The sequence below is a fragment of the Giraffa tippelskirchi genome, chromosome 11 (genome assembly GCF_054371585.1).
Source record: "Giraffa tippelskirchi isolate mGirTip1 chromosome 11, T2T-mGirTip1v1.2.pri, whole genome shotgun sequence".
Classification (NCBI taxonomy): domain Eukaryota; kingdom Metazoa; phylum Chordata; class Mammalia; order Artiodactyla; family Giraffidae; genus Giraffa; species Giraffa tippelskirchi.
This window is the reverse complement of record NC_137285.1, coordinates 2,840,778-2,867,541: the sequence shown is the minus strand read 5'-3', so window position 1 is coordinate 2,867,541 and position 26,764 is coordinate 2,840,778. Positions and strand designations below refer to the sequence as shown.

General features: G+C 52.3%; 2 protein-coding genes across 5 annotated transcripts in view; one reads left to right on the top strand and one right to left on the bottom strand.

Annotated features, from left to right (window-relative positions):
- Nucleotides 1-1,097: 1,097 nt before the first annotated feature.
- On the bottom strand, nucleotides 1,098-11,851 carry PIK3IP1 (phosphoinositide-3-kinase interacting protein 1). The gene is made up of 6 exons (XM_081542427.1): nucleotides 11,637-11,851; nucleotides 10,608-10,724; nucleotides 10,404-10,523; nucleotides 9,314-9,505; nucleotides 9,137-9,215; nucleotides 1,098-2,656 (listed from the first exon to the last, which is right to left on the bottom strand). The coding sequence occupies exons 1-6, from the start codon at nucleotides 11,704-11,706 to the stop codon at nucleotides 2,452-2,454; spliced, it is 783 nt and encodes a 260-aa protein (XP_081398553.1). The 5' UTR covers nucleotides 11,707-11,851; the 3' UTR covers nucleotides 1,098-2,451.
- Nucleotides 8,955-26,764, top strand: part of DRG1 (developmentally regulated GTP binding protein 1) — an 80,992-nt gene continuing 63,182 nt past the window's right edge. For all 4 annotated transcript variants that reach the window (XM_081542419.1, XM_081542425.1, XM_081542421.1 and 1 more), the window contains exons 1-2: nucleotides 8,955-9,053; nucleotides 9,871-9,959. The gene's annotated coding sequence lies outside the window, so the exon portion shown is untranslated. The remainder of the gene's footprint in view (nucleotides 9,054-9,870; nucleotides 9,960-26,764) is intronic.

The window sequence follows — 26,764 nt, the reverse complement described above, 5'->3', positions numbered from 1 at the left end:
CTGATGATGCGGAGAGTGAGAACATGACTTGCGGCCTGGTTCAGGGAGACGCATGTGGAGGGTGCACTGGCCATTTTGAGGCCCCGGCCACGTGATCCCACAGCAGGGCTTCATGTGCCCTGACCCCGCCTCCTTAAACAGACACCAGCCTGCTCCAGGGGTCGTGTGCAGCCCACCGGAGGCAGCCAGGCCTCGGGGCAGGTGACCCGCCGCCTCCCAGCTGTGCCACCCCTCAGGGCCACCCACTCCCGCCCTCCGACGTCCGCGCGCTCCCACTGCCCTGCCACCCCGAAGCCCTCTCTGCAGGGCCGGGGGCGGCCTTAACAGAGGGAGGAAATGTGTGCTCACCACCCCTGCCCCTGGCGTCTCCTTCCAAGAGCTCGAGGGGAGACCTGTTTCTTGTGTCTGCCCATGGGGCCTGTGGGGTGCCGGCTGGGCCAGGCGATGCGATCTGGCTCGTGGGGTCCTGGGCACAGCACGCGTCCACAGACCCAAAGGTAGTTTCTCCCGAAGCTGGCTGGAGTCAGGGCCAAGATCTGGTTCCTGGAAAAACACACGCTGGGGTCCCCTTGCTGGCAGACATACAGAGCGGTGTCTGGATACAGGCAGAGGTCACCCTGGGTGTCCCTAGAGGCTGAAAACCTGTTGTGAAATCCTTGCTAAAAAGCCCCAAAAAAACTCCCATTGGTAGCTTCTGCTGGAGCCCTAGGAGTCACCCCGCGGGGAACCTCCCTCAGCCCAGAGCAGCTCCTAGGAGCCCATCCCCCCTCTGCACCCCCATGCCCCAACCCTGTCTCCAGCCCCTCCCTAACCTCTAAAGAATGCTGAGGGGGAGAGGGTTTGCAGTGACTGGCTGCCCTCTGCCATGCTGCACAGCCTCCTTTCTGCAGCCTCAACCTGAGAGGCTCTCCTGGTGAGGACGCTCCAGTTACCAACCACCTGGCTGCTGCCCCCGGTGTGGGCCAAAGGGAAGGACAGACAGCAGAGCTCACCCTGCAGGTGCTGACAAGGTAACCAAACGCTTTTGAGGAGGAGTGTCCTAACACCCCACAAAAACTTGGCAATATGGATTTTTTTAAAATTTATGTTGACTCAAATGCAGAGCAATTTCCTGCACTTTTATTCGCAGGTGTCAGAATGAGGTATATAAAACGTACACAGAAATGCTTTTATAGAAAAGTAGAAACCGGTAATGTTCTCTTCTGCATCACGACCAACAGGAGACCCCCTGAGGCCTAGGTCCCCTCAGCAGGTCACTTCTGGGAACAGCCTGCTGGAGAGACAGGGCCCCACAAACCCGGCCTCCATGAAGGGCAGTGGCAGGGCTTTGGGAAGGAAGCTCTGTGGACAGGTTAGCCCTGCTGAGGCCCCCGAGTGTGCCATCGGGGCCTCGAGGCTGACCGAGCCGGTAGCCTCCTCTTCGAACCTGAGCGTCACTCCCTTCGGGCCCCCTCTGTCCAAAAGGCTTCAGGAACCCTAAGGTCCCTTCCACTGGTTCTGTGATTGTTTCACAAGTTAGGGGTTGTGACCCTCACCCTGCTTCCCCACAGGAAGGTGCTGGTCCTGAAGCCCTCCATCATCTCGCCTCCTGGCGGGTCTCCAGGTTAACCTCTGAGAAGCAGCTCACAAGGCCCCACCCACAGCATCATTCCTGTAGGGTCAGCTGGCTGCTGTCTCACCCCTGAGGAATGCAGAGAGGTCACTGTGCACCCTGAAGGGAGGCCGTCTGGGGTGCCCCGGGCCCACTCAGGTCCTGGGGGCTGAGGCAGCTGCGGATCCTTCGCCCTCCTCCTCAGTGGGATGTTCAGGGCCGTTCTTCCCCTCCTTTCCTCCCGGAACAGGAAGAGCCCCGGGGGCCCTGGGCCCGGCCTGCAGTCATCAAGGCACATCACTGCCAGCAGCCTCTGCCTAGATCCTATTCTCAACCACAGTGCTGACTTTCGTACAGACTCGTTTCCATTTGTCAGAGGTCAGTAGGGGACTGCATCCCAAATACTGAAAAAACTAAATACGTTTTTTAAACACCACCTCTTGACCTATATGACCAGAACTGTGACTCACAGTGCACGCCACTCAAACCCACAGCGAGCACGTGGGGAGGCCGAGGCTGAGGCCATCTTGGACAATGAAGCACAGGGGAGCTGGGGGAGCCCCCTGTCCATCCCTGGTTTGGTTCCGGGGCACAGGAAGCCCCTGTCACAGCACTGCTGCAGGGCCTGCCGCTGTCCCCATCCGTGGGCAAAACCCTGCTCCATGGTATGGAAAGAGCATTGGCAGGACCCTCCCCAGCCTCTCGCTCAGCCCCAGTGCCACCTGCTGCTGTTTTAGGGTTCAAACAGAAAAAGTGGGGAGTTTTAACCACAACAGAAAGTGTAGATCCTCCCAGCTGTAGGGGGGGTAGGTGGTCCCACACCAGTGTCTGCAATGGGCTCCTGTCCATCGTGGGGGGGCTCAGGCGCCTGGAGTGCCCGCCTGGCCCATGAGGGGGGCACTGCCCTCCTGAAGGTCAACTGGAGTCTGGCTGGCATGGACCACAATGGTCTTCTCATCGACAATCTCACAGGTGGGGTTGGTGAAGGCAGACAAGGGCAGGGTGATCCGCTGCAGCTCCCGCTCGCACACTTTCTGCTCGTGCTGGGCTTTCAGGTCCTTGCCCCTGGCAGGAGAAGAGGGAGGCGTCAGGCTGTGCCTCCCGCACGGTCTGCTCCTAGGCCCACACCCTGAGGCCCGGCAGGGGCTGGCAGCAGTCACAGCCAGGCAGGGCTGTTCTGCCAGACTACCTTAACTCAGCAAGGAGCCCCTAAACCTCACCTGTAAGATGGGGGTGACAGCACAAACCTCACTCAGCTGCAGTGGGGCTCAGTGAAGATGGTGGGGAGGAAAAGGAGATCCTTAGAGCAAAATGGAGCTTTGCTTTTTCAGCCCGAGGCGCCACGGGACCCAGAAAAACCCTCAGCCCTCACCCATAAAGCTGTCCAGAAAACTGACCTGACCATCCTGTTCTGAGATGCCTCATTCAGAAGTCTCAGAAGGTGTGCACTCTGGCTGGGAACAGGGACCATCCCCTCCCTGGAAGGTGTGAGCCCTGGCTACAAAGAGGGACCATCCCCTCCAAGTGCAGTGGGCAGGCGCCTCTGTGGGCTGCTCAGGTCGACGGGAAACAAGGACACGACGATCATGGGACCCCTGAGTGTCACGGGCCTTCTCCTGGTACTCCGTGACCCAATCAGGCTGACGTGTTACCCAGTTTATTCGTGTGAAGTGCTCACTCCATGCTGAGGGCTTTACGTGCATTACCTCATTTCATTCTCAACCCTAACAATTAGGTCTTATCGTTCATTTTATAGATGAGGAAGTAAGTCCAGAGAAGCTGAACTCTCCAAATGACACGGTGGGCTCGAGCCCAAGTCTGTTGGAGTCTGGCTGATGCTCAAGAGAAGTTCTGACCTTATCAAGGTCACCCCCCAAAAAAAGGATAGGGCAGGGCCTCACCCACCCAGTCTTCTGGCTGCACATGTCAGGTCTGCCCCACTGGACCCACCACGCCCACTGCAAGCCAAAGGGTGTGGTGTGTGCCTGGCACACTGCACGCCAGAACCCAGGTCAGCCTCCTCTAACACAGCAATCAGACACATGGGCTCAGCTGTCAGAGGAAGTCTTCCCGGAAGGAGCCCATCCTGAAGAGGCCCTGAAGCAATCAACTGATGGATGACCTGGTGCGGCAAACAGGCCAGCCTCAGAGTCCCCAGGGAGACAGCCAAGAGCAGACGGATGACACAGCTATCGCCCAGGGAGGTGCAAGGACAAAGGTTTCCAGAGACAGGAACACTGAGGACACGGGCGCTGGAGGGGAAAGAGCAGGTGCCTCCCAACTGCCCTTAAATCAACCAGTTCTCTGCCCCTGGACCAGCCCAGTGTGGGCTGTGTGACACTTGGCCTTGGGGAGCCTTGGTTTCCTCCTCTGTGAAATGGGAATGATACCTGACTCCAAATATGATGATGAAAGTGAAAGTGGAGTCACTCAGTTGTGTCTGACTCTTTGTGACCCCATGGACTGTAGCCTACCAGGCTCCTCTGTCCATGGGATTTTCCAGGCAAGACTACTGAATGGGAAAGCATTTAGAAAACCATGGGACTGCTATAAAGGTCACAGGGGGCTGTTGCGATTTGTCCTGAAGGTAATGTGACTCACCAGGCAACGTTATCTTAATCTGGGCTCCCAAGGGAGCTCCTACTGGACAGCCAGGGTGAGTGTTGTTTATGTGACCTCAACCGCTGCCCTCCGCTCTAGGCATTAAGCTGCATCATCTGTAGAACAGAGAGCTGGACTTGAGAACTTCCAGGGCCCCTAACGTCCTACGAGATCCCGAGCATGACGTGTGCCCCGCGGCCCCCTGCTCCTCACTGTCGGGTCACAGACGGCACACCTGTGCGCTCATCCCCCTGACTCGCCCTGGGTGGCCAAGTCTCTGCATGTAAGCCTGTAGCTCCTGCCCATCCTCACCGGGCTCTGCACTGGACACCCTGAACCACAGCAGAGGAGCTCCCCGAACACCCAGAGGGGCTGAGGAGGGCCACGGGGACAGGGCTGCCTGAAATAGTGCACCCCCACTCACGGCCTGAGACTCGCTCTGCCTCTGGGCACGTCCTGGTTACGGCTACTGCCACATAACCTCTACCTCCGGCATACCACAGAAAACTACAGTCTGCCCATGTCGGGAGAAACTTGGAAAGTCTGGGTTTAATTCTATTAAGGAAGAGTCCCTTGGACTGCAAGGAGATCAAAACAGTCAATCATAAAGGAAATCAACCCTGAATATTCATTGGAAGGACTGATGCTGAAACTGAAGCCCCAATACTTTGGCCACCTGATGTGAAGAGCCGACTCGTTGGAAAAGCCCGATGCTGGGAAAGATTGAGGGCAGGAGGAGAAGGGGGCGACAGAAGATGAGATGGTTGGAAGATGAGATGGTTGGATGGCGTCACTGACTCAGTGGACATGAGTTTGAGCAAACTCCGGAGACAGTGAAGGACAGGGAGGCCTGGTGTGCTGCAGTCCACGGGGTCGCAAAGAGACACGACTGAGTGACTGAACAACAACAAGGGAGCCTGCAAGCAAGCCAGCAGAGAAGCAAAGACCATTTACAAAAGCAGCAGAGTGTGCCCAGAGCCTTGTGCCAAGGCCTGAATTTCAAAACCTAAGAGGCTGGAGGAAGAAGGAAAGCAGGAACTCATGCTTCCCAAGGACCCACTGAAGTGCCAGGAAATGGCCTTCCCACCTTCCACCCTGAGAAGGGTCACCTGTGCACCAGCTGAATGCTGCACCCTTCATACGTGCGTCATCTTTGTCTCATTTCCACCCAGCACTGCCTGTCATCCACGTTACAGCCGAAGAAACTGAGGCTTTCCTCAGCTGCCTCCTTTACCAAGCATCTGGCTGTGGTCAGCCAGGCTGTTGATAATGGTCAGGCTGCGTCACACACAAGTCTTGAGGGGGAAAAATCAATGTGGATTAATGGGGCAGAGCTAGGCTTAAAGCTCAGCCAAGGGTAAATGCAAGGAGCAGGTGCCGGGACAAGTCCAGATGGCAGTCTCTTCCATTTAGAAACCTCAAAACACACTCAGCCCCGCATGCCTCCTGCTAACGGCACCTGTGAGTCCTAGAGGTGCCACAGCAGCCCCCAGCCTCCTCTGGGGTCTCAGAGAGGCCACCAGGATGGCTGCACTGACTGTCAGGTGGCTCAGTCCCTTCTCACCACCTGTGAGGTGGGGAAACAGCCAGGCTGTTGTCTGACAGCCAAGAAAGAACAAAAGACTCATTCACTAACTCAGTTCCTCTCCTGGGCGGGCGGAGGAGTGGTTGACTTAGTTTTCCCCTTGCCTTTTTATCAGAGCCAGAGCACAGACTCGGCGCTCGGGGCAGGGAGCTGCAGGCTGGCCACCTGAACCAGACAACCAGGACAGAGGCCCACCAGGCTGAGCCCTTGCCGCTCCCATCTGCCTCCCTTCCTCCCGAGAGGAAGCCTGGTGCCTGCCCGCCCCTCCCGGCCAGGGGAAAACTCCCTCCCATTAGCCTCCTGGCCCTTGGAAGGGTTCAGAGCTTGCAGGAATTCTATCCTGACTGCTCCAGCTTCAGGTCTGGTAGCCAGGCCGGCCAGAAAGCAAGAGTGCATGGATCTGCTGCCTGTATCTGACATCCTCTTGCTAGGTGATAGAGGCACCTGAGACCTCCTTCAGGGAACACAGGCTGCCTCAAATTATTATGTAACTGAGCCACTGCTCTTGTCCCCATCAGAAGTGGCACTGTGCCACACTGCCGCTCAGGACAAGTTCCTCAAGGCAGCCAAGGTCGAGAACACCAACTGTCTGCCCGAACTACACTCATTTTATCATCACAACAAACCTATGCGGCATCTACTAGGATCTCTGTTTCAGGGACAGGACAGCAGAAGCGGAGAGGCTCCATCATTTATTCACGCAGAGGGCGGATTTGGGATCTGAACCTAGTACTGCCTGCGGCCACCACCAAGTAACTGTCTTTAGGAAACGTTAGAGCTGGGCAGATCATCACTAACCTGCCCCCATGCTATTTTACAGATGAGGGAAGCAGAGAAGGTAAATGACTTGTCCAGTGTCACACCCAGAACTGCTCACAGTTCCAGAACCAGATCCTGGTTCTTTTGACTTTTAAGCCCAGCTGATATAGTTTGAAAGTTTCTGTTTTATTTTGAAAGGTTCTGTGAGTGTTCACTCAGTCATGTCTAACTCTTTTGCAATCCCATAGACTACAGCCTGCCAGGCTCCTCAGTCCATGGGACTTCCCAGGCAAGAATACTTTTCCGTTTCCTCTTCCAGGGGATCTTCCCAACCCAGGGATTGAACTTGGGTCTCCTGCATTGGCAGGAGGATTCTTGACCACTGAGCCACCTGGGAAGCCCACACTGTCCTATGCAATCCAAAGCAAATTGGCACGGAGCTCCTGAGCCTTGCTGGACTTTTGGGAGACGCTGGCAATCCTTATTGGCCATGTAGCTTGGACACACCGCTGAACTCTGGGTCTCGGCTGCTCACTGTGAAATGGTGTAAAAGTGGTCCTTCTAGTGTGGTCCTGTGGCTTTGGTGCGATCGTCAGGGAAGGACACCCAGTGGGTCTTATTAAGAAAGGCTAGGTGGCTGTAGTGGTTATTTAACCTGATTGGTGTTCTGCTGTCTACGTGTAATAGTTAAGGAGAACGTGGGGTGGGTATGCGTGTGCATGGAGAGGGGACACAGCTCTATGGAACAGACGAGAAAAGGAGGTGCAGAGAAGTGGAAGGACCTGCGCTCAACAGCACTTTCCAGGACACTATTCTGTGACTCTGGCGAGAGAGTGGGGGCTGAGCGCTTGCCTCCAGCCCACATGCGGTTTCCTGTTGCACAGGCTGTGCTTGGGGCACTTTTGCTGAGGAAAGGGGTGGTCCGGTGGTTAGTGACGAGGAGTCTGGTGACTTGGTGCCTCGCCCTGAGATTACAGGAAAGTAAATATAGGCTCTCTGGGCGCTCCCGTGACAGCCTAGAGAAGAGCAGATCTAGAAGAAAAAGGCGTGGCTTCCACCTCTGGCCTGAGAACTGAGCTTTCGATTAAGGACGTTTAGCAGTCAGTTCAAGCACCTGGAGGCCTGGACACTGTCACAAGACTGGAAGCAAGCCCAGTGCTATCCAGTGGCTGAGGAGGAAATATTTCAACAGCTAGAGTCAGCCAACATGGTTTGGGTCTGAGCTGCGAACTGTAACCAGGGCCTCCCCATCATTCCCCCTAACTCCCTGAAATGACAAACTGGTGCCCCTGAACCTGCCACATCCACTGTAGCGCTGAGGGCAGCAACCTTATGGTAGGGGACAGGAGACCCTCTCAGGTCAACACGTCCCCTCTCTGAACCTGTGCTTCCTGAATCACATAAGATGAGAGAAGTGATGGAGCCTGGAGTGCAGTGTGCCCCCATTTTACAGAAAAGAGAAACAGCTATGGTTTACTGACCTCTTTCTTTGGGCCAGGCAGTCAAGCGTCTCAGTGACAGCCGTGCCCTGGAGTAGGAAATAGAACCACCCTGCTGAAAGTCACGCAGATTGCTAGTCAATGGCAGGACTGAGACTTAGCTCCACCGAATGCTAGGTGTGTGACCTCAAACAAGTCTCAGTTTCCTTATCTGTAAACCAGGGATAATATCACTGACCTTATCAGGGGTGATTGTGAGGACTGAGTTAAAGCACACATATCATTTGAAGCAGTACCTGGACTTCAGAAATACTGCTGCTATTACTGTTATTATTTTTACCAATATGTTCCCTTTTCCATCTGTAAAATGAGATTGACTACATCACTCTAAAGACAACTCGATTTTATTTAATACTGGATGACCTGCTGGGGCTGTGGTCCTCACCACTGGAAAACGCAGGCCACCACATCACTTCCCTTACAGGAAGCCTTCCCAGACCACAGAAAAGAAATATCACAGATACTCAGAAATGGAAGTCAAATCCCCTGATTTTTGCCCAACATTTTGCAAATAATTTTCCCAGAGTCAACCAGTGCTGGAAAAATAGGCACAACTCGATTATCATCATGCCCTCCAACTTGCTTCCTTCCTCCTGTCCTAGAGGAGATCCCACTGCTTACATCTCAGGACATTCAAGCCCCAACTGCAAAAGCAGTGGCTGGGAACCTTTTCTAGGAGCAGAATTTTATAACTCACAGAAAGAATTCAATCCCAGTCCCCGCAATGAGAACCCAGCCTCATTTCTGAAACGCCACCTGGTTCCACAGCAGACAGCAGCGAATGTCGGTGTCAAGAGAGGGGGATGTGACTCCGGCCCGCCCTGGGCAGTATAACCTTGAGCAGGTCACTTCACCCTTCTGATGAAGGCCTCCTCACCTCACAATGGGGAAGAAGAATCCCTACCTCATCGGGCTTTCTGGGTGAAGAGTAAAGGCACCAGAGAAGAGGGTTTGTCCAAGGTTACCTGGTGAAAACTAGAACCAAGTCTCTGCATCCAATACCTCACTTCCTTTACAGGTAAGAATGCCACAAAGGAGACTGGTTTGACTTTGTGTACCTTCCTCTTCTCTCTCACTGAGCCCAGAAAAGAAGCTACTGACCTCTTGTAGCTGTAGCCAAGAACGATTCCAGCTCCAATGACGATGATGATCACGATCATGGTGACGCCCAGCACGTAGCCTGCCAAAGACAGGACACAAGGTCCCATTAGCTCCACCCCAGATAATCAGCAAATATTTCTCCTTGAATTTCACAGGGACAGAGGCTGGCAGTCATACCCAGGGTTCCCAGGTCCTTTTTCTCCTTGGAGTTCACCCGCACCCGCTGGCTGATCCCAATCACTGGCTGCACGGCCGCAGCCTCGCTCCGGGCGGGCAGGGCATTGGCAGGAGCAAACACCTCATCTCCTGGCACTTCAGCGGTCTCCTCCGTTTCTGTTGTGGAGGTTGGCAGGCCCTGGGAAGCAGTATCTGGAGGTGAAGTGGGAAAACAGCTCTCATCAGAGAGCGGCCTGAGTTTGGGGGAAGCTGAGTGGGCCCACCTTAGAATGCACTGTACACACTGAAATCAAGACCTAGGGGCAAGATCCGGCCTAAAGGCTGCACCACAGCTGGAACAAGACAAAGAAGGCTGTGAGAAAGGGCCTCACCTGCCTCCCACATCTTCATAGTCTCAAATTCTTGCCATCTTCCAAGGCCCAGCTCAGCTCACCTCCAGGGGTATCCCCTCTATGCCAAGAGGCAATGCGTGACTCCTCTGAACAGCTCACATTTGCTGAGCCCACGCTTTATGCCAATCCCTATGTTACATGCTTACATATCCCATTTAATCCTAGAAAATCGTCCTTGCTGCCCTGGGAGCCACAAGCTGCACTCTGGAGTCTAAGAAACTTGGATTCAAATCTGGACCCTGCCACTGCCTTTGGTAAGTCGCTGAACTTCTCTTTGAATCTTAGATCCCCCAAACTGGGTGGAGGGGGGCTGTGAAAGAGTGCCTAGCACACAGCAGACACTACACAAACATACATACTACATAAACTACGCTACATAAACACCGAGGGGCGAGCTCAGGGCGTGGACCAACGACGCACTTTTCCGGGACTCCCCCAGCGGCGCTCCTGGCGCCGAGCTCGGCCGAAGGGCGGGGCCTAGTCGCCCACGGTTGTTTACTAGGCGCTCGCGGAGAATGAGCTCATTCCGGGCGCCGGCGCCGGCCAATGAGCTTCGGGTCCCGCGGCCTGGATACAGCCCTGGCCAATGGGACGGCGCGGGGTGGGGCGGGGACGGCCGGCGTCGCGCGGCCGCACGTGCGCGGCGGGTGCAGCGACAGCTCCTGGGAAGCCCTGAGCGCGGGGTCCGGGGCGGGTACCTGGGCAGCGCAGGTCCTCGCAAGGCCGCTTCTCGGGAGCTCCAGCCTCGCCGCTGACGAAGCACCAGGGCCCTCGCGGGTCCTGGTCCGGGTTCCGGCAGTAGCTGTGGTTGCCGGCGCCTGAGAGGGGAGAGAAGGCACCATGGGCCGGGGTTGGGACACGGCCGCCGCCCGCCCGCCCCGCCGCCCGGGACGGGCACTCACCTGACTCTGGGGCAAATGCCCGGCCGCTCTGCGCTTCCAGCCAGTTGAGGCAGCGGTGGCCCGGCGCGGGGGAGGGCTGATCCGCCCGGTACAGGTGGCCGTTATCCCAGAAGCAGCCTATGAGGAAGAGGAGCCCCCGACAGGACACTGAGTGGCGGGGCAGGGCAGCCCGGGAGACCCTGCTGGGGGAGGGTCCTGGGAGACCCTGCCCTCACGTGGAAACCCTGCCTGCCTCGCTGGGCTGTTGTGAGGCCAGAAAGAGAAGGGAGGGCGGGTGAGTGAAGAGCCCCCAGCCGGTGCCCTGCCCTCGCTGCTCGGTGTTGGCTTTTTGCTTTTCTTTAAGCCGGAAAGCACTGCACAAGTGCAAGGGGTTGTTGCTCTGGAACTTGTGACCACTTTGGAGGATGGTGCGGGGGAGCCCTGGGTTCAGGACCCTCTGTGGAGACGGCGAGAGTTTTGGGTCAGAGGGCGGCAGGACCCAAAATCCATCCCTGTGTTGTCATTCCATGTTATATAAACTCTGGTGTTCTTGTCTCCGTGGATGTGGCCACACTTTCACAGGCAGCATTCCCTCCCAAGAGGATCCTACAAAGGCCTTTATATCCAGTCAGGCAAAAGAGAGCCTCAAATGAAGGGAACCTGCCTAATTGCTGCCTGGATGTGACTCCAAATTCCCACTCCCCTCAGCAGGAGGGCCAGCGCTCTGGAGACACCCGCAAAGCCCCCCCAAAAAAGAACAGGATTTAGGAGTGGGGGAGATGAACCCCCAAGTTCCATCCACTCATGAGCCACCGGCAAGAAAAAGAAAAGAGAAAGTGGTTACTTGCCTTTGTTCTTAATGGCAAAGATGGAGCTGCAAGCTCCGGGCAGGGAAAGGAGAAAGAAAAAAACAAAACCAACAAAGCTTTCATGGGACAACAGGAACCTGCTACAAGCTCCATTTCCTGTCGTCTTCCTGCTTGGGAAATAGGAAGCTTCACCCTTTCTGCTTCATTAAGTTGCTGCAGAAAGGAAAGATTGTAATCTCACCTCCAGATCCATAGGCTTCTGCCAGGAGCATGTTGCTGATGAGGATTGTTCGCACCCAGGCCAACAGCATCCTCACCTCCTTCGTCCTGCAGGTGACTGACCAACCAGAGTCCAGCCGGGGTCCCCCTAGGCGGCGGCTCTGCCTCCCGTTCCCAGCCTTGCAGTCAGACCTGCTCTTGTTATGTGCTTCTGGTAAACAGCCTCTCTTTAGAACTGGGAGCTTCCAACAAGCTTGCTGCAGCGAGGTGGTTTTTTTTTTTTTTTTTTTCCGGCTGAAAGGCGCCCCCTGGGTCCTAAGCCGCCTATGCCATGCTCATCACTCTGCCCTGAGTCAAGAGAGGAGCTCAGCCAAGCGGAGAGAGGCAGAAAAGTTCAGGTCGTGCTTAGCAGTGGTTCAGCTTGAGACATGCACTGGCTGCATCCCCGGGGCCTTTCATCTCTTCTGTTTACATTTGTGTGAGTACATAAAAAAGAGGCATCTCTAGGGGTTGGGGGCTCAGGGAGTTTGAGATTACAGTCAATAAGGCAGAACCACTTAGGGAGAACATGTTAGCTACACAACTTGGAGGAACTCGAGACTGGATGGGACACAGATAAGAGAATCCAGGTGGAAGCAGCTCTTTATACCCATTCTGGAAAACAAGAAAAGGGCCTTGTGGCTTATACATGTTTATAAACACTGACTCTCTCTTTTTTTAAAACAGTGTAACTTTGCCAGAGTCATATCAGTCACATTCTTTTGCTTCTCTTTGGGGCTTGGGGGTGTCATATATAGTAGGAGCCCACTAGGGGTCTCTTTAGTTGGAAACACATGTCCTGCAGACATAGGGACATTTGCTCAGCTATGTTTAATAGCCTGGCCTTTCTATCAGCCATGAATTCATATAGAGGAAGTTAAGGAAAATGGTTGCCCTTTCCCCACCCCCACCCTGTGGGAAATCCATCTACAGCGATTTATATCCATTATTAAACCTCACCACATCCCTACGCCTGAGACCTTTTGGAGTTAGGCAACACGGCCCTCTTCCTGTCTGGCTGGCAACGCCTGTTCCCAGGCAGCCTCAATAAACTGAGGGATGGAGCAGAGTGATTCGCCAAGACTACCTTGTGACTCAGGCGAATCTCAAAATAGAAATGGGAGATGGTTTCCATCTGAGGGCTTGCATCTTGCAGGCAGTAATTTAGGGAGGAGGGGAACAAAAAAACCTTACTACGTAAGTTTGAGAAGTTTTCTCAAGGAAGAAAGCTAATGTTAAGCCAATTAATGTGAAGTGAATTTGAATTCACTACACTCAGATTCAGACATGGAAAGGGCAGAGAGATGAATTGAGTTTACTCTGTGGAAGTTTGGTGACAGCGGGTTCGGTCCATCCATCAAATAAGACACATTGCTTTGTTTCTGCAATTGCTCTCCCATCTCTACACAAGCTTCTGGTCCTCTGACTCCTGACTTGGTGTCCACTGGGAATAACAGACATAAATACACAGATATGCCAAGTTTTTATACTTTAATAATTCTAACATACTCAGGGGTCTTTTTTAAACACTTTCAATTAATTTTACAAAAATTTTAAGAACCTCCTACAAGTACATGTTAGATAAGGTTCTGTATACTGAAATACTGAGAAGATATCTGTGAACAAAATATTTGAAATATCTGCCTTCATGGAGCTTATATTCTAGTTTAAAAAGACAAATGACAAATCTGTAAAAATGTCAGGTGGTCTTAAGTGTTATGAAAAAAAGTGAAACTGGGTAAGAGGGGGAGAGTAAGGAAGTGGTACCTCACTTGCTAAAGAACGCTTACACTGTTTTCAAGGAGGATATTTTTACAGGGAATAGGCTGAAGGGGAAGTTCTAAGTGCAGTTTTCCTTGTGAGTCCTAAGTACTCTTACACCACTGCAAGAGATGTATGATACATATTTTATTTCATTACATAAACTATATCAGCTTGGGAAAATGAGAATGCAGTTCTGATTTCAGAGTAGCAGGAGATTCTTGTGGATTGATTGATCCCTTGGCATCTAATCTGTTGCCTTTGTAAGCAGTGAGCATTCAGTTATTGTCTGATGAAATGCTCCTCCTTAGACTCCGAAGGGCTGCTTCCGCTGGATCATAATACTTTTCCTCCTGATTACAGTAGAGACAGCTGTGCTCAGGCCGGCGCTCGTACCATTTTCAGATTATCTGCTGTGCCCATGTAGGGGTGCCAGGACTTCCTCCTCAGGAGCCCAGAGCTGCTTTACCTGTTGCTCTTCTCATCTAATTTCTCCTTTTAAAACACTGCTGTCGACCCTAACTTACATACTTTGATATACAGCAAAACCATATTCTGTGCTGTGCATCTTATCAGGAATAGCACTGCCTGAAAGAGATAAAAAAACAGACCAGAAGAGACTTCTTTCAGCATAGTCATTACTGCTGTTTCTCCCTTGTAACTAAGACATTTATCAGGGTGATTTGATTTTTTTTGAGACTGACGGACTCCTTTCTCAGTCCTTCAAAGGCATGCTCATTACAGTAGGCTCAGTGCCTCCCTTCCTTGGGGAAATCAGATTTAGTTGAGAGATGTGCCTGTCATCATCACTGGTGATGTCTTGTTTTTTTCCTTAGGATCCAAATTTGAATTTTGCTTCATGTATTGGTACAATATTGGTCATATTTTAAATGGCCTATAGTTATTCCAAACTTCAGATTTTTTCTGGAAGTATTACTACAATAATAATGTGATATAGCACTGCCCAAAATAGTCGCTTTGGATTGTTTATTTCCTGAAGACAAGGTTGTGAAATGTAATATTCATATTTTACTAACTATTCCAGGGATGTTTAACTATTGGTTTCATGTTAGATCTTGCTAATCCAGATCCAGCAAGGCTATCGAATTACCGCAGAAGGGAGCCTCCAGAGCATTCCCCAAGAAGGATGGGCAGTTTGCTTTGAATTTAGCTCTAAGGAAGCCACCAATCTGTTAAAAGCCTTAAGAATCCTTTTTGTCAGTGAAAGGGCCAAGATATTGGTTAAAAAAAAAATCTTTGTGATGAGACCTAACGAGTTGACGCCAGATATTCTCTCCATATGATGTGCTGTCAAAGGGGCCGTTAAGTACTTCCCTGGAGACCCAGTAGTTAAGACTCCAGGATTCCGCTGCAGGGGACATGGGTTTGATATTGATCCCTGGTTGGGGAACTAAGATCCCGTATGCCTCGCAGCACGGCCAGAAAGGAAAGAAGTGACCACTGAGATTTTGCTGAGAGTTGTTTGGGTGTACGATCACAAACTGAGCAGGGGGTGATTTTGTGAAACTTGTTAAGGAAATAATAGTCCAGTCAAAAGAGCTAGACTCCAAGGGTGTTTCTAAAGTTTGGCCTTCAGTGAGTTAGGTTATGTATATTTTGGTGCATGTCTAAGTGCTCAACAAACATTTGAAACAAGGGAAAAGCAGAGTGTGTGAAGGAAAGAGTCTAATAAGCCCACAGAGAGGCGTCAGTTTTTAAGGGTGAGCAATAAAACCTCTAAGGGCTTCCCTGGTGGCTCAGTGGGAAAGAACTCGCCTGGCCACTGCAAGAGACATAGGTTCAATCCTCGGGTTGGGAAAATCCCCCCCAGTAGGAAATGACAACTCATTCCAGTATTCTGGCCTGGAAAATCCCATGGACAGAGGCGCCTAAGGACTATTGGTTCGGACACAACTGAGCTAGTAAACAAGCAATTACTTAGCATATGTGATCCCACGTATCCTTAGCCTCTCACTGTAGGGGTTGAGAATACAAACACAAGCGTCCTGGGTCACTAGCTACTCGTAGGGAAGCTGCTGAACCCCCTGACTCTGTTTCCTTATATGGGAGAGAGAGAGAAACAGTTCCTGTGTCACTGGGTTGTTGACATTCATGAAGCCTTGAATAATTGTTTTTAAGAAATGTGTTTTTGTGTCACTAACCTCTGACTTAGAAGTACTGAGTACATTTGCTGTCTTTCAGAAAATTACAATCTGGTTATAAAGATCAGGCTCACACGTTTGAAAATAAAAACAGTATAGGGGCATTTATAAGTAGGTGTTAAAGAGCATGACAGGAGGAAAAGGAGGCACCCGAGGACGAGATGGTTGGATAGCGTCGCCGGCTCAATGGACATGCGTTTGAGCAAACTCAAGGAGACACTGAAGGACAGGGAGGCCTGGCGTGCTGAGTCCGTGGGGTCGAAAAGGATCCGACGCGTCTTTGTGACTGACAGCAACGTGAAAGTTTGACACAGACAGTAAAGGGTTATGAATTCAGTGATTATTTATTAAATGCTGTTTACAGGCAGGCACTGTGGTTTTTCCAGTGGTCATGTATGGATGTGAGAGTTGGACGGTGAAGAAAGCTGAGCGCCGAAGAATTGATGCTTTTGAACTGTGGTGTTGGGGAAGACTCTTGAGAGTCCCTTGGACTGCAAGGAGATCCAACCAGTCCGTCCTAAAGGAGATCAGTCCTGAGTTTTCCTTGGAAGGACTGATGTTGAAGCTGAAACTCCAATATTTTGGCCACCTTATGTGAAGAGTTGACTCATTGGAAAAGACCCTAAAAAAAAAAAAAGAAAAAAGAAAAGACCCTAATGCTGGGAAGGATTGGGGGCAGGAGGAGAAGGGGGCGACAGAGGATGAGATGGTTGGATGGCATCACCGACTCGATAGAGATGAGTTTGGGTAAACTCCGGGAGTTGATGATGGACAGGGAGGCCTGGCGTGCTGCAGTTCATGGGGTCGCAAAGAGTCGGACATGACTGAGCGACTGAACTGAACTGAACAGGCAGGCACTAAGCTGAATGCTGAGGATACAACAGTGACCCTACCAGGTCAACCTTGTGACAGATCAGGCAGACAGTGCAGGGAGGGGCTCCCCTGATGCTCCGGTGGCAGAGACTCCATGCTTCCAATGCAGGGGGCCTGGGTTTGATCCCTGGTCAGGAAACTAGATCCCACGTGTGTCACCCAAAGAGTTTGCATGTCACAACTAAAGATCCGTCATGATACAAAGAAGACTGAAGATCCTGTGTGCTACAACTAAGACCCAGCAAAGCCAAATAAATGTTTTTTTAAAAAACGCAGAGATATCAACACTACTCTAGAGATTCCTGCTACTGGGACTCACAGGAGAGGCGTGTGGTCTAGTTTTAAGAGGTCAGGAAAGGCTTATCAGAAAAAGTAAAATCCATGTTCTGGGCAGGTCAGAGGATGTACAGAAGCCTGGCGGGGGGCTGTTGCAGTGGCTGGTGGAGCCTTCAGGGGGGTGATTAAAGTGAGGCGGAGAAGCCAACAAGTAAAGTCAAAGAGGGAAACACTGACCAGGTTATGGAGGGTCCTGAATGTGGGTGTTATCCGGAAGACGAGGCAGATCCAGTATAGAGTCAGACTTGTGTTTTAGTGAGATGACTTGGACCCCGGCACGCAGGATTAGAGAAAGCCAAGGCAGAGTCAGAAGACCTAGTGGAGGCCGTTGCAGTGACCTAGGTGAGAGAATCGTGGACCTGACCTGGGACTGAGGCCACCTGGGTGTGAACGCTGCTCTCCCACGATGGACAGGAGTTCGAGCAAGCTCCGGGAGTTGGTGATGGACAGGGAAGCCTGGCGTGCTGCAGTCCGTGGGGTCGCAAAGAGTCAGACACAACTGAGCGACTGAACTGAACTACCACTTACTAGCTGTGTGACCTCAGGCAAGTTACTCAACGCCCCTGTGTCTGTTTACTAATCTGAAAATTGAAGATGATAATAAAACTTACCTCAGAGGCTTGTTGCAAGGATGAGAGCACCTGGAACACACCTATCCGACTCATAGTCTCACAGACAGAGGCAGTGCGGCTGAGGAGATGCAGCAGGCGAGGAGGAAGAATGAGCGGAACTCTGCGGCTGAGGGGGTGTCGGGAACAAGCCAGGGGACCTACGGGCGTCTGCGGAGGTGGTGGCGCCACTCGCTGAGACCAGGAGCCAGAGGAAGCGCAGGCTGCAGAAAGGCTGAGAAAATGTGGCCAAAGGTGTGTGGCTGGCAGCCAGGAGAGTGTCTAAAGTTAGAGAAGCTGTTTCAGGAAGGAGGGAGGGGTCAGCATTGCCAATGCTGCCAGGAGCGTCAAGGAAGAGATGAAAAGAATACGTCAGTGAGACCTCCCTGGCAGTCCAGAGGCTGAGACCTCAAGCTTCCAACACAGGGGGCTCCGAGTTCATTCCCTGGGTCAGGGAACTAGATTCCTCATACTGCACCTAAGAGTTCAGTGCTGCAACTAGGACCCCCCGGTGCAGCCAAATAAAGTAAAAAAAATTTTTTTTTTTTTAAGAATCTTTGCCATGAACTGGGGAGGTCAGAAGTGGAGTCCAGGAGCTGTAGGCTGTCAGGGAGGGGGAGCAGGAAAGGAATGACTTGGATTTGGAGCTGGAGTCATTGACCTTGGCCAGTTGCTAGGCCTGGTCTGGGCAGTCATGTGACATGATAGACTCTGCAGGCTGACTTTAGGGAGGCAGCACTTTTGCCATAACCTTTGCTATGTCTTCAAAGTGTAAAAACGCTCATCCGTGTCATTTCAGGTGTGCCTAGCATGATCATGGGGTTTGCCGTGAATTATTTTAATTTGTCCTACGTGGCTGCAGTTATTAATAGTGTTTATATTTACGTGAACAGTACGTAAATTGGGTGTTTATCTGTTAAATCTGTCCTGGATGCAGGAATTAGCAGGTAGCTGGGAAAATATCTGTGTAGCACCTTTTGAATCCTGAAATTTTCCTCCACTGAATCCTTTCGATTCTCTCAGCAGCAGCTGTGTCTGGGCTGAGTCTCCTTTCCCGTGTCGCTCTCCTCTCCTCCCACTCCTGCTCTGCACTGACACATGCATCGCTCTCCTCACCCGCCTTTTCCCACAGTCAGCTCCATCCCATCTCCTCCTCAGAGATACGCTTTAGGGACTTCCCTGGTGGTCCAGTGGCTCAAAGACCCCACACTCCCAATGCAGGGGGCCGGGTTCCATCCCTGGTCAGGGAACTAGATCCCGCATGCCACAACTAAGAGTTCTTATGCCGCAACTAAAGATCCCAACTGCTTACAGTTAAGACCCCATGTGCCTCAGCTAAGACCCGGAGCAGCCCTCCCCACAAATATATATATATATATAGTTTAAGAAAATATTAATAAGCGTTGTAATATATAATCTCCAGACTCTGTTACAGTAACATGAAGAGAGAAGAAAAAAAAAAAAAATTCCAAACAGGATCATAAAGTGACTGTGGCTGGAGGAGATGCAAGGATGAGGGACATGAATGTCTTATTACTGCGAAGCCCAGATAACAGAACCGAGCGTGTCACAGGGGAGTCGTAAGTGGACGCAGTTTGGCCCCAGCTCGGCAAGACCCTGCCTTCAGTGATAGGAGGTTGGGTATCAGCTCTAGACTCGCAGTGCGTCCTGTGAGTTCCCAGTGACATTTCTACCTGGAACTTTCTTCTACATTTACCTTAATGGCTCAGCTGGAACGCAGCCATCACCGCCTAGCATTCTCGAGTTTTATGCACTATTGGCAGCCGCTTCCTTATTGTCCTAATATTAGAAATAGAAATTCTGCCCAGTCGCAGCCAGGCTGTCGCTGCCCAGGTGGTGGAGGGGCACTTCCACTTTCCAGGAGCTTGTCCTTTCCAGTACCGAGGGGCCTTCTGTCACCTTCCTGAGTCGTCAGATTTATGAAGAAGCTTCCTGTTCCTCCAGTGGCTCTGCCATCAGCCATTTCACTGCGTGTTACTCTGACTTGGTGCTCTCTTGGCTGTAAGAGTAAAACCTGCTCCAGTAACATGACAGTGTAAAGCGTTACATGACATATGTAAAGCGTTTAGAAGAGCATCTCACGCGTATGAAGAGCTATTATCATTAATATGATTGTTACTGCCACCATCTCAGATCAGCAGCTGAAGCCCAGCTGAGCCTCTGATTTCACTCTTGTTTTGCTGATGGTTACAGAAATCCAAATGATCTAGAAATGGGTTAGAAAATACTTGGTTTCCTCTCCATTTTGTGGCCACCAAGGGAGTCCCTTGTGAGTCCTTTGATGCACAAAAGTTTTTTAATTTTGAGGAAGTCTAATTGGTCTGCTTTTTCCTTGGTTGGTTGTGCTTTGGGTGTTATATTTTGCATGTGTTTGCTTAGCCGTCCCAGCACCGTTTACCATTGGCTCAATGGTAAAGATTCCACCTGCCAATGCAGGAGATGCAGGAGGCTCCAGTTCGATCCCTGGGTCGGGAAGATGACCTGGAGTAAGAAATGGCAACCCATTCCAGTATTCTAGCCTGGAAAATCCCATGGACAGAGGGGCCTGGTAGGCTACAGTCCATGGGGTCACAGAGTCAGACACATCTGAGCAACTGAGCACACACACACCTTTGTCATTAATTATGAAGTGTCTGCTTGTTTTTGCCCTACTGTGCTGTGCTTGGGATTATCAAGCTCTTTTGTCACCCTGCTTTCTGGGTTGATATTTCCTTTTTAGATAGCCTTGTTTGCACTGTCTCTTCTGGACCCAGACTCACTAGCTCTCAGGTCCCACCCTCAGACGTCAAGAGAATGCTGGCTGTATTTTTCAGTTCATCCTCACAGAAACTCGGACCACTCCCACCTGCCTCAGCCCAGACCTAGTACCTCTTGCCAGTTGTGAATTGAATTTCTGGGGTAAAGGACTGCTAAGAAGGCCTCTTTTTTTCTTTTTAACCTGTTTAAATTTTTTGTTTATTTTTGGTTGTACCGGGCCTACGTTGCCGCACATGGGCTTTCTCTAGGTGCAGAGATGGAGGGCTGCGCTTCGCTGTGGTTCGCAGGCTTCTCGTCGCGCTGGCTTCTCTTCCTGTAGAGCACGGGCTCTGGAGCACGTAGGCACGGTAGTTGCGGCGCATGGGCTTAGTTGCTCTGCAGCAGGTGGAATCTTCCCAATCTAGGGATCGGAGCCATGTCCCCTGCACCCAGCGGGTGGATTCTTATCCACGGTACCACCAGGGAAGTCCAAAAACCTCTTAGTGGAACCAGAGCTCTCCAGAGTTCAGGAGTGGCACCAGCCTTACAATCTGCTGTACGCTTTTTTTGTAAATGACTATCCTGGAGAAGCCATGAGGAAACACATGGGGGGAAAAAAAACCTTATCTTTTGAACTTCTCTCGTATTGCTGAAACAAGCCCCTACAAGCTTGTTTGTAACATGTCTGTGTACGTAACATGTCCCCATCTTTAGATAAGAGGCGCTCCTGAGATGATGTGGCTTGCTCAGGTTGCGCAGTGCCCGCACATGTCCCGGGAACAGAATTCACCCCTCATGCCCTCACACCCGCGGAGTCTCCTGTCCTCCTCACCAAACTCACCTTTCCTACCGGGCCACCGAAGACAGAATTTACATCTCAGTCGTTTCCCTGAGAGAGGTCTGAAGTTCCTTCTTCCCCGCTCTAGTGAATAACCAGGTGAGGGACCCCAGAGAAATGACGTGCACACGCTGTGCTACTCTTTAAAGGATCAGGCTCGTGGCTCCAGGAGCAGAGCTGAGGGAGGAGTGATAGCTGACGAAGTCCACAGCTTCCAGGTGTCTGTCCTGAGCTCGTGCAGATTTTGGGTGAGCAGAGATGCCCAGTTTTCTCCCATAACAAACAGGGTGTCTCCTGTGAAACTTGGCTGTAGCAGTTCATCGACCAGCTGGTTGACATACATAAACTTCCCCTGTGGGAATTTTCCAACAGATACAAAAGTAGAGAGAATAACGAATTAGCAGGTATCTGTCACCCAGCTTGTGGAGCTGTCAATACAGGGCCAATCGTGTTCCACCCCTAGCCCCTATCACTCCCTCTCCCCACTGGATTATTTGAAAGAAAATTAGTATATTGATCAGGTTTTCAGTTTCTGCTTGTTCTTGAAGCTGTCTCCCTCAGGTGCGGGAATGTGAGCTGCCATTCAGGTTGCTCTTAGCAGCTTTATTGAGCCCGCTGTTTTCTCTCTGGCAGTGTTTTCGGTATTGGCAAGAGCACAAGAATTTTCTAGCCTCAACAGTTCAGCGTCCCGGGAGCCTGTCAAGCGTCTTCCCTATGATCCCAGCGCTAGACCTCCACTCATGAGCTCTCCTGCCTCATCACCCCTGACGGTGGAGGCTGGGGGTTACTCTTCATGAGGGTCTAGGCTGACTCAGAGAAGGGGCTTAATACCGAGTTGCCGTTGCCTGACTGGATGAATTCCATTTGGCCTTCCCTTCACCGGAACCTCACCCTCAGCTCTGCACCTGGTTCTGGGTATCTTAAATGAGGAGGAAGTTACCTGAGCCTCAGGACCCCTTCTATCCAGCTGCGGAGTCCAGGTTTTCCTGGCTCCCCCTGCTGGCTGCTGCCACACAGCGGCGTGCAGGGTGACGCCAGCGCCCGGCTCTGCCAAAGGGAAAGTCGAACACCGTCGTGAGGTGACGGAGCCAGTCCAGGCAGGTCTGAGGAGGAGGAGAGCAGCTCGTGGAAAACAGCTCTGGGAAGGGCGGCTTTCCGGGGAAGGGGCAGGGAAAGTGGCCCACTGCCCACCTCAGTCAGGAGGGCGGGGGCAGGGCTGGGGCCTCAGCACCGGAAGGCCATGCGGGCCTGTGAATGAGTGCGTCATCGTGTGGGGATCAGGCCAGTATTGATTAGTAGAGTTGGGCTTCTTCTGCCCTTAAGACACAGCAGCCCGGGGTCAGACATCGTCACCGGGCAGGCGGGGGCTGCAGAGTTCTACCCTGGCCTCCATGGAGGTCGAGGCCAGGAGGGTGGTGAATGTCGGTGGGAGCACCCCCCAAGTCCCCATCTCTTTAGACGAGTGACCACTCTGCAGTCCTCTGGGCGCATGTTTCTGCGTGGGGGGGCTCCTCCCTCCACCCTCCATAATTACAAGAAATTCTCCGCACCTCCCCATCCCTTTGATCACATTTCTTGGTTATCTGCACATGTTTCTCTTTTCCAAATATGACTTCCCCGGAAATGGGCTGTGGCAGGATGCATCTCACCATCCAGCCAGCCGCAGGCGTCAGGAGGGTGGGAGGTGGTCCAAGCCTGAGGGCAGGGCCCCTCTTCTTCCCTCCAACCCCTAAGCCCAAGCGCCAGGGTAATTCCACCCTGAGCTGAACATGGAAAATGGGCTTTTGTTCTCTTTCAGGGTGTAGAGTTTCCCCAATACATAAGGAAGGGAACCCAATCCAGAAGAACCCCAGGGCATGAACGTTGCCACTGGACTTGGGCAGGTGTAACTGTGAGACAGTTCCTACAATGAAATGTCTGGAAGGAGTCCATTTCTGTGCAGGGTGGTGGGGAAGGAACAGTGGACCGTGACCTGCTATCTAATGGGGGAAAGGAGACCGGGCACTCATAAAGTATATAATATTAATACCTCAGGTGTGCTAAGGTTTAACAAGAATCCGGGGAAGATGTGTTGTTTCACATTAGGCCTTCCGGGAGGAAGGCTCTGCCCTGTGAGTGCCTGGAGAAAGAATATTCCCAGGACTCCCCTGGTAGTCCAGTGGTTTAAGACTCCGAGCTTCCACTGCAGGGGGTGCAGATTCAATCCCTGGGGAATTAAGATCCTGCATGCCACACAGCTGAAATAAATAAATATAGATGAGCAACTTAAAAACAGAAAAAGACGGCACAGTGAGTGCGAAGGCCCCGAGGTAGGAGTATAGGAGCGTGCTTGCTTGTGAGACGAACACCGTGGAGACCAGTGTGGCTAGAGCCGGGTGAGGGTGGAAGGGTCAGAGAGGGAACAGGAGACCAGGTCCTGAGAGGCCTTGTACACCTCGCAGAGGGATTTGGATTTGCTTTGAGTGAGATGAAAAGCCCTTCAGAGTGTTTGGGACCCCCGCTAACATGAGCCCACTGATGTTTGAAAAGACTCAGCCTGGCTGCAGAGAGGGCTGGTAGGGAGGGCAGTGTGGGCAGGGGGACCAGCCAGATGACGGGGGTGGGGAGGCGAGGTGGCCGGGCCGGGCAGCAGCTGGAGCCAAGGAGCGCGCTCGACTTGCAGATGGGGCTGCAGGTACAGCCAGCAGGGCGTGCAGGCAGAGTGAACACTGGTGTGAGAGGAGGAGAAGCTGCCTCCAGGGCCTGGCCCTTCACTGAGATGAGGGGGTGGGGCTGGGGCTGTAGAACAGCAGGTCTGAGGAAAGATTCACCAGTTCTGCAAGTGAAGGGGTCCTCTTCAAGTGACAGTAGACATTTCAGAGAATTGGCTCCTCAAAGGAGTAATGATAATAATGGCTGATACATTTAGGGCTTCCCAGGTGCTGTGTGTGTGCTCAGTCGCTTCAGTCGTGTCTGATTCTTTGCGACCCCATGGACTGTAGCCTGCCAGGGTCCTCTGTCCGTGGGATTCTCCAGGCAAGAATACTGGAGTGGGTTGCCATGCCCTCCTCCAGGGGATCTTCCCAACCGAGGGATCGAACCCAGGTCTCCTGCATCTCCTGCATTGCAGGCCGATTCTTTACCCACTGAGCCACCTGGGAAGCCCTAATTAATTAATTGGCTGCATCAGGTCTTAATTGTGGCATGTGGGGTCTTTGTTACATCATACAGAATCTTTTGTTGCAGCATGGACCCTCTAGTTGTGGCACACAGGCTGTAGAGCAAGAGAGTTCAGTAGCAGTAGTGCATGGGCTTAGTTGCCCCGTGGCTTGTGGGATCTTAGTTCCTGACCTGGGATTGAACCCGATTCCCTGCATTGCAAGGCAGACTCTTGGCCATAGGACCTCCAGGGAAGTCCTGAGCCTCGATTTTCTCATCTGTTGAAATGAGTACTGGGTGCGACTGCACCAGTCACAGTCTTGAGAATCAGAAGAACCGTGTGCTCAATGAATGAGGGAGTTATTATTTTAGGGAGGGAAGACTTGTTACTTAAACCTAGCTGCAGAATTCCTCTTCGGAAAATGTCTTTGTTCAGACGTTGGAGCATGGTCTGCCCCAGCTAGCTCTTCTTCACTGATTGCTGGCTGACTTTCCCCAGCAGCTCCTACACAGTCAGAAATGGCCCTTTTCTCCCTCAGTGATATGAAGGCATTTGTCACTGTGATTGTCAGCTGGTATTTGGACATCAAGTGTGTGTTTGCCCAGGTCCTCCCTTTTCTGAGCCCCTGCCCCGTTCCCCCCACCCCACCCCTACATCTCTGAGTCCGAAGCCTGCTCCAGGCTCCTGCTGGAGGGCCACCACCTTCTCAGACCTCCTTCAAACCAGCAGAGCCTTTATCTCTCCTCCCCTCTCCTGTCACGTCCTCTCCGGAGGTTCGGACGTTTCCTTGCGTGTGTGTGTCCCACGTCCTGTCCTACTCTGTGCAACCGAGCTCCATTAAGCAGTTAAGCCCTTCCTGGCACAGTCGCCCTCTCAGAACATCTGTCAAATGAATCAGCGTTTGCTGAATGCCAAGCACTATTCTAGGTGTTGGGGACACAGAGATGAATTATCTTTGCACGAACCCCGTCTGCAATGAAGCCTGGCCCTGTGTGGGGAGATGGATTCATAAAAGGATGATTTAAAAGTAGAGATGAATGCAGAACAGGGAGATGGCACTCAGGGATGGGGCCCTGGGATCCACAGTCAGACAGTTCAGGATTTGGGTCTTGACTCTGCCACTGCACAGCTGTGTGGACATTGGCAATTACTTGACCTCTCTGGGCCTCAGTGAGATTAAACAGAACCTACTACTCAGCCACGGGGCTGTTGAGTTACTTGAGGCCCCTGGCACGGTGCATGGCACAGAGCAGTGATGTGAGGATGAAGCTGCCTCCCTCCTGGAGCGGGCAGGGAAAGCCTTACAGGCAGGGAGCCACCTGAGCTGAATAAGAGGAGTAAGCATTCCTCATGGGCTTCTCTGGTGGCTCAAGTGATAAAGACTCCACCTGCCATTACAGGAGACATAGTTTCAATTCCTGGTCTGGAGTGATCCCACATGCTGCAGAGCAACGAAGCCTGTGTACCGTCACTACTGAACCTGTGCCCTAGAGCCCAGGAGCCGCACCTGCTGAGCCCACATGCTGCGATTATTGCAGCCTGAACACCCTGGAGCTGGTGCTCCACAAGAGAAGTGGCTACAATGAGAAGCCCGTGCACAGCAACTAGAGGGCAGCCCCCGCTCGCAGAGATTAAGAGAAAAGCCCGGGCAACAGTGAAGATGCAGCCCAGCCGAATAAATAAACAGAATTATTTTCTTTTAAAAAACAGAGCTCCGCAGGTAGACAGGAGATGGAAATGACACGAAAAGGCAAATAGTTTATCATCATCCAAAGAAAAGGTCAAAAAGAAGTAAACAGGCCCTGCCACGCGTGGAATCTGTGGTCCTCAGCGTGGACACCGGGCAGTTTTTAAGCTGAAATCTGAAAAATTACTCAAATGCATGTAAACGGAAGCAAAGGTTCCCAAGAATCAAGAATACCATGTGAAGACTACTGAGAGTGATGGAGGCCAGAATCCTCTGGAGGAACCACACAGCATCCATTCCGGCTGAAGCATGCCTGGACGTCATGGGGTGGGGGCAGGCTCAGGGCACAGGTTCCAACCCAGGAGAGGAGAGAGGCAGAAGAGAAGGAACGCTCCAGCAGGAGGGAGGTGTGGACGGTCCCGCAGGCCCGCCCTCAGCGCTGCTGCGGGCCCAGCCCCTGCCCGTGTGGCCTGGCCCCACGTGGGGCGCTGGATGGAATGCAGGCAGCAGGCTTTCCCTGCAGCAGAGGTGCGTTGTGCTCCTGTGGTGGCTCCCCTCAGCGGCCTTATCCTCCAGGAGCCTTGTTTGGTCAGGACGGATTCGTCTCTTAGGTGAATGTTTGGCGTTTCCTTTCACAGTTTAGTGGGAGATGCAGATCCAGACAGACATCCTGCCCCCTGAACCTCTCCAGTGAGGACCACCTCCCAGGGTCCAGCAGGCACCTCAGGAGGGCCCAGGAGGGTCAGGCCCTGGCCACGGAGAGCGGGGCAGAGGCGGGGTGTGTGAAGACGGGAGTTCTGAAGGCCTGCTGCCAGGTGCTGGGTGGCCGGGCTTGGATGTGAAAACTGGCGGGAATAGCGTTAGGGTGAGTCTGACGTGGCCACCCAGCATAAGAGAGGGCTGGGCTGTGGAATTTCCTCCTGCAGGGATACTGGAGAGAACTGAAACTC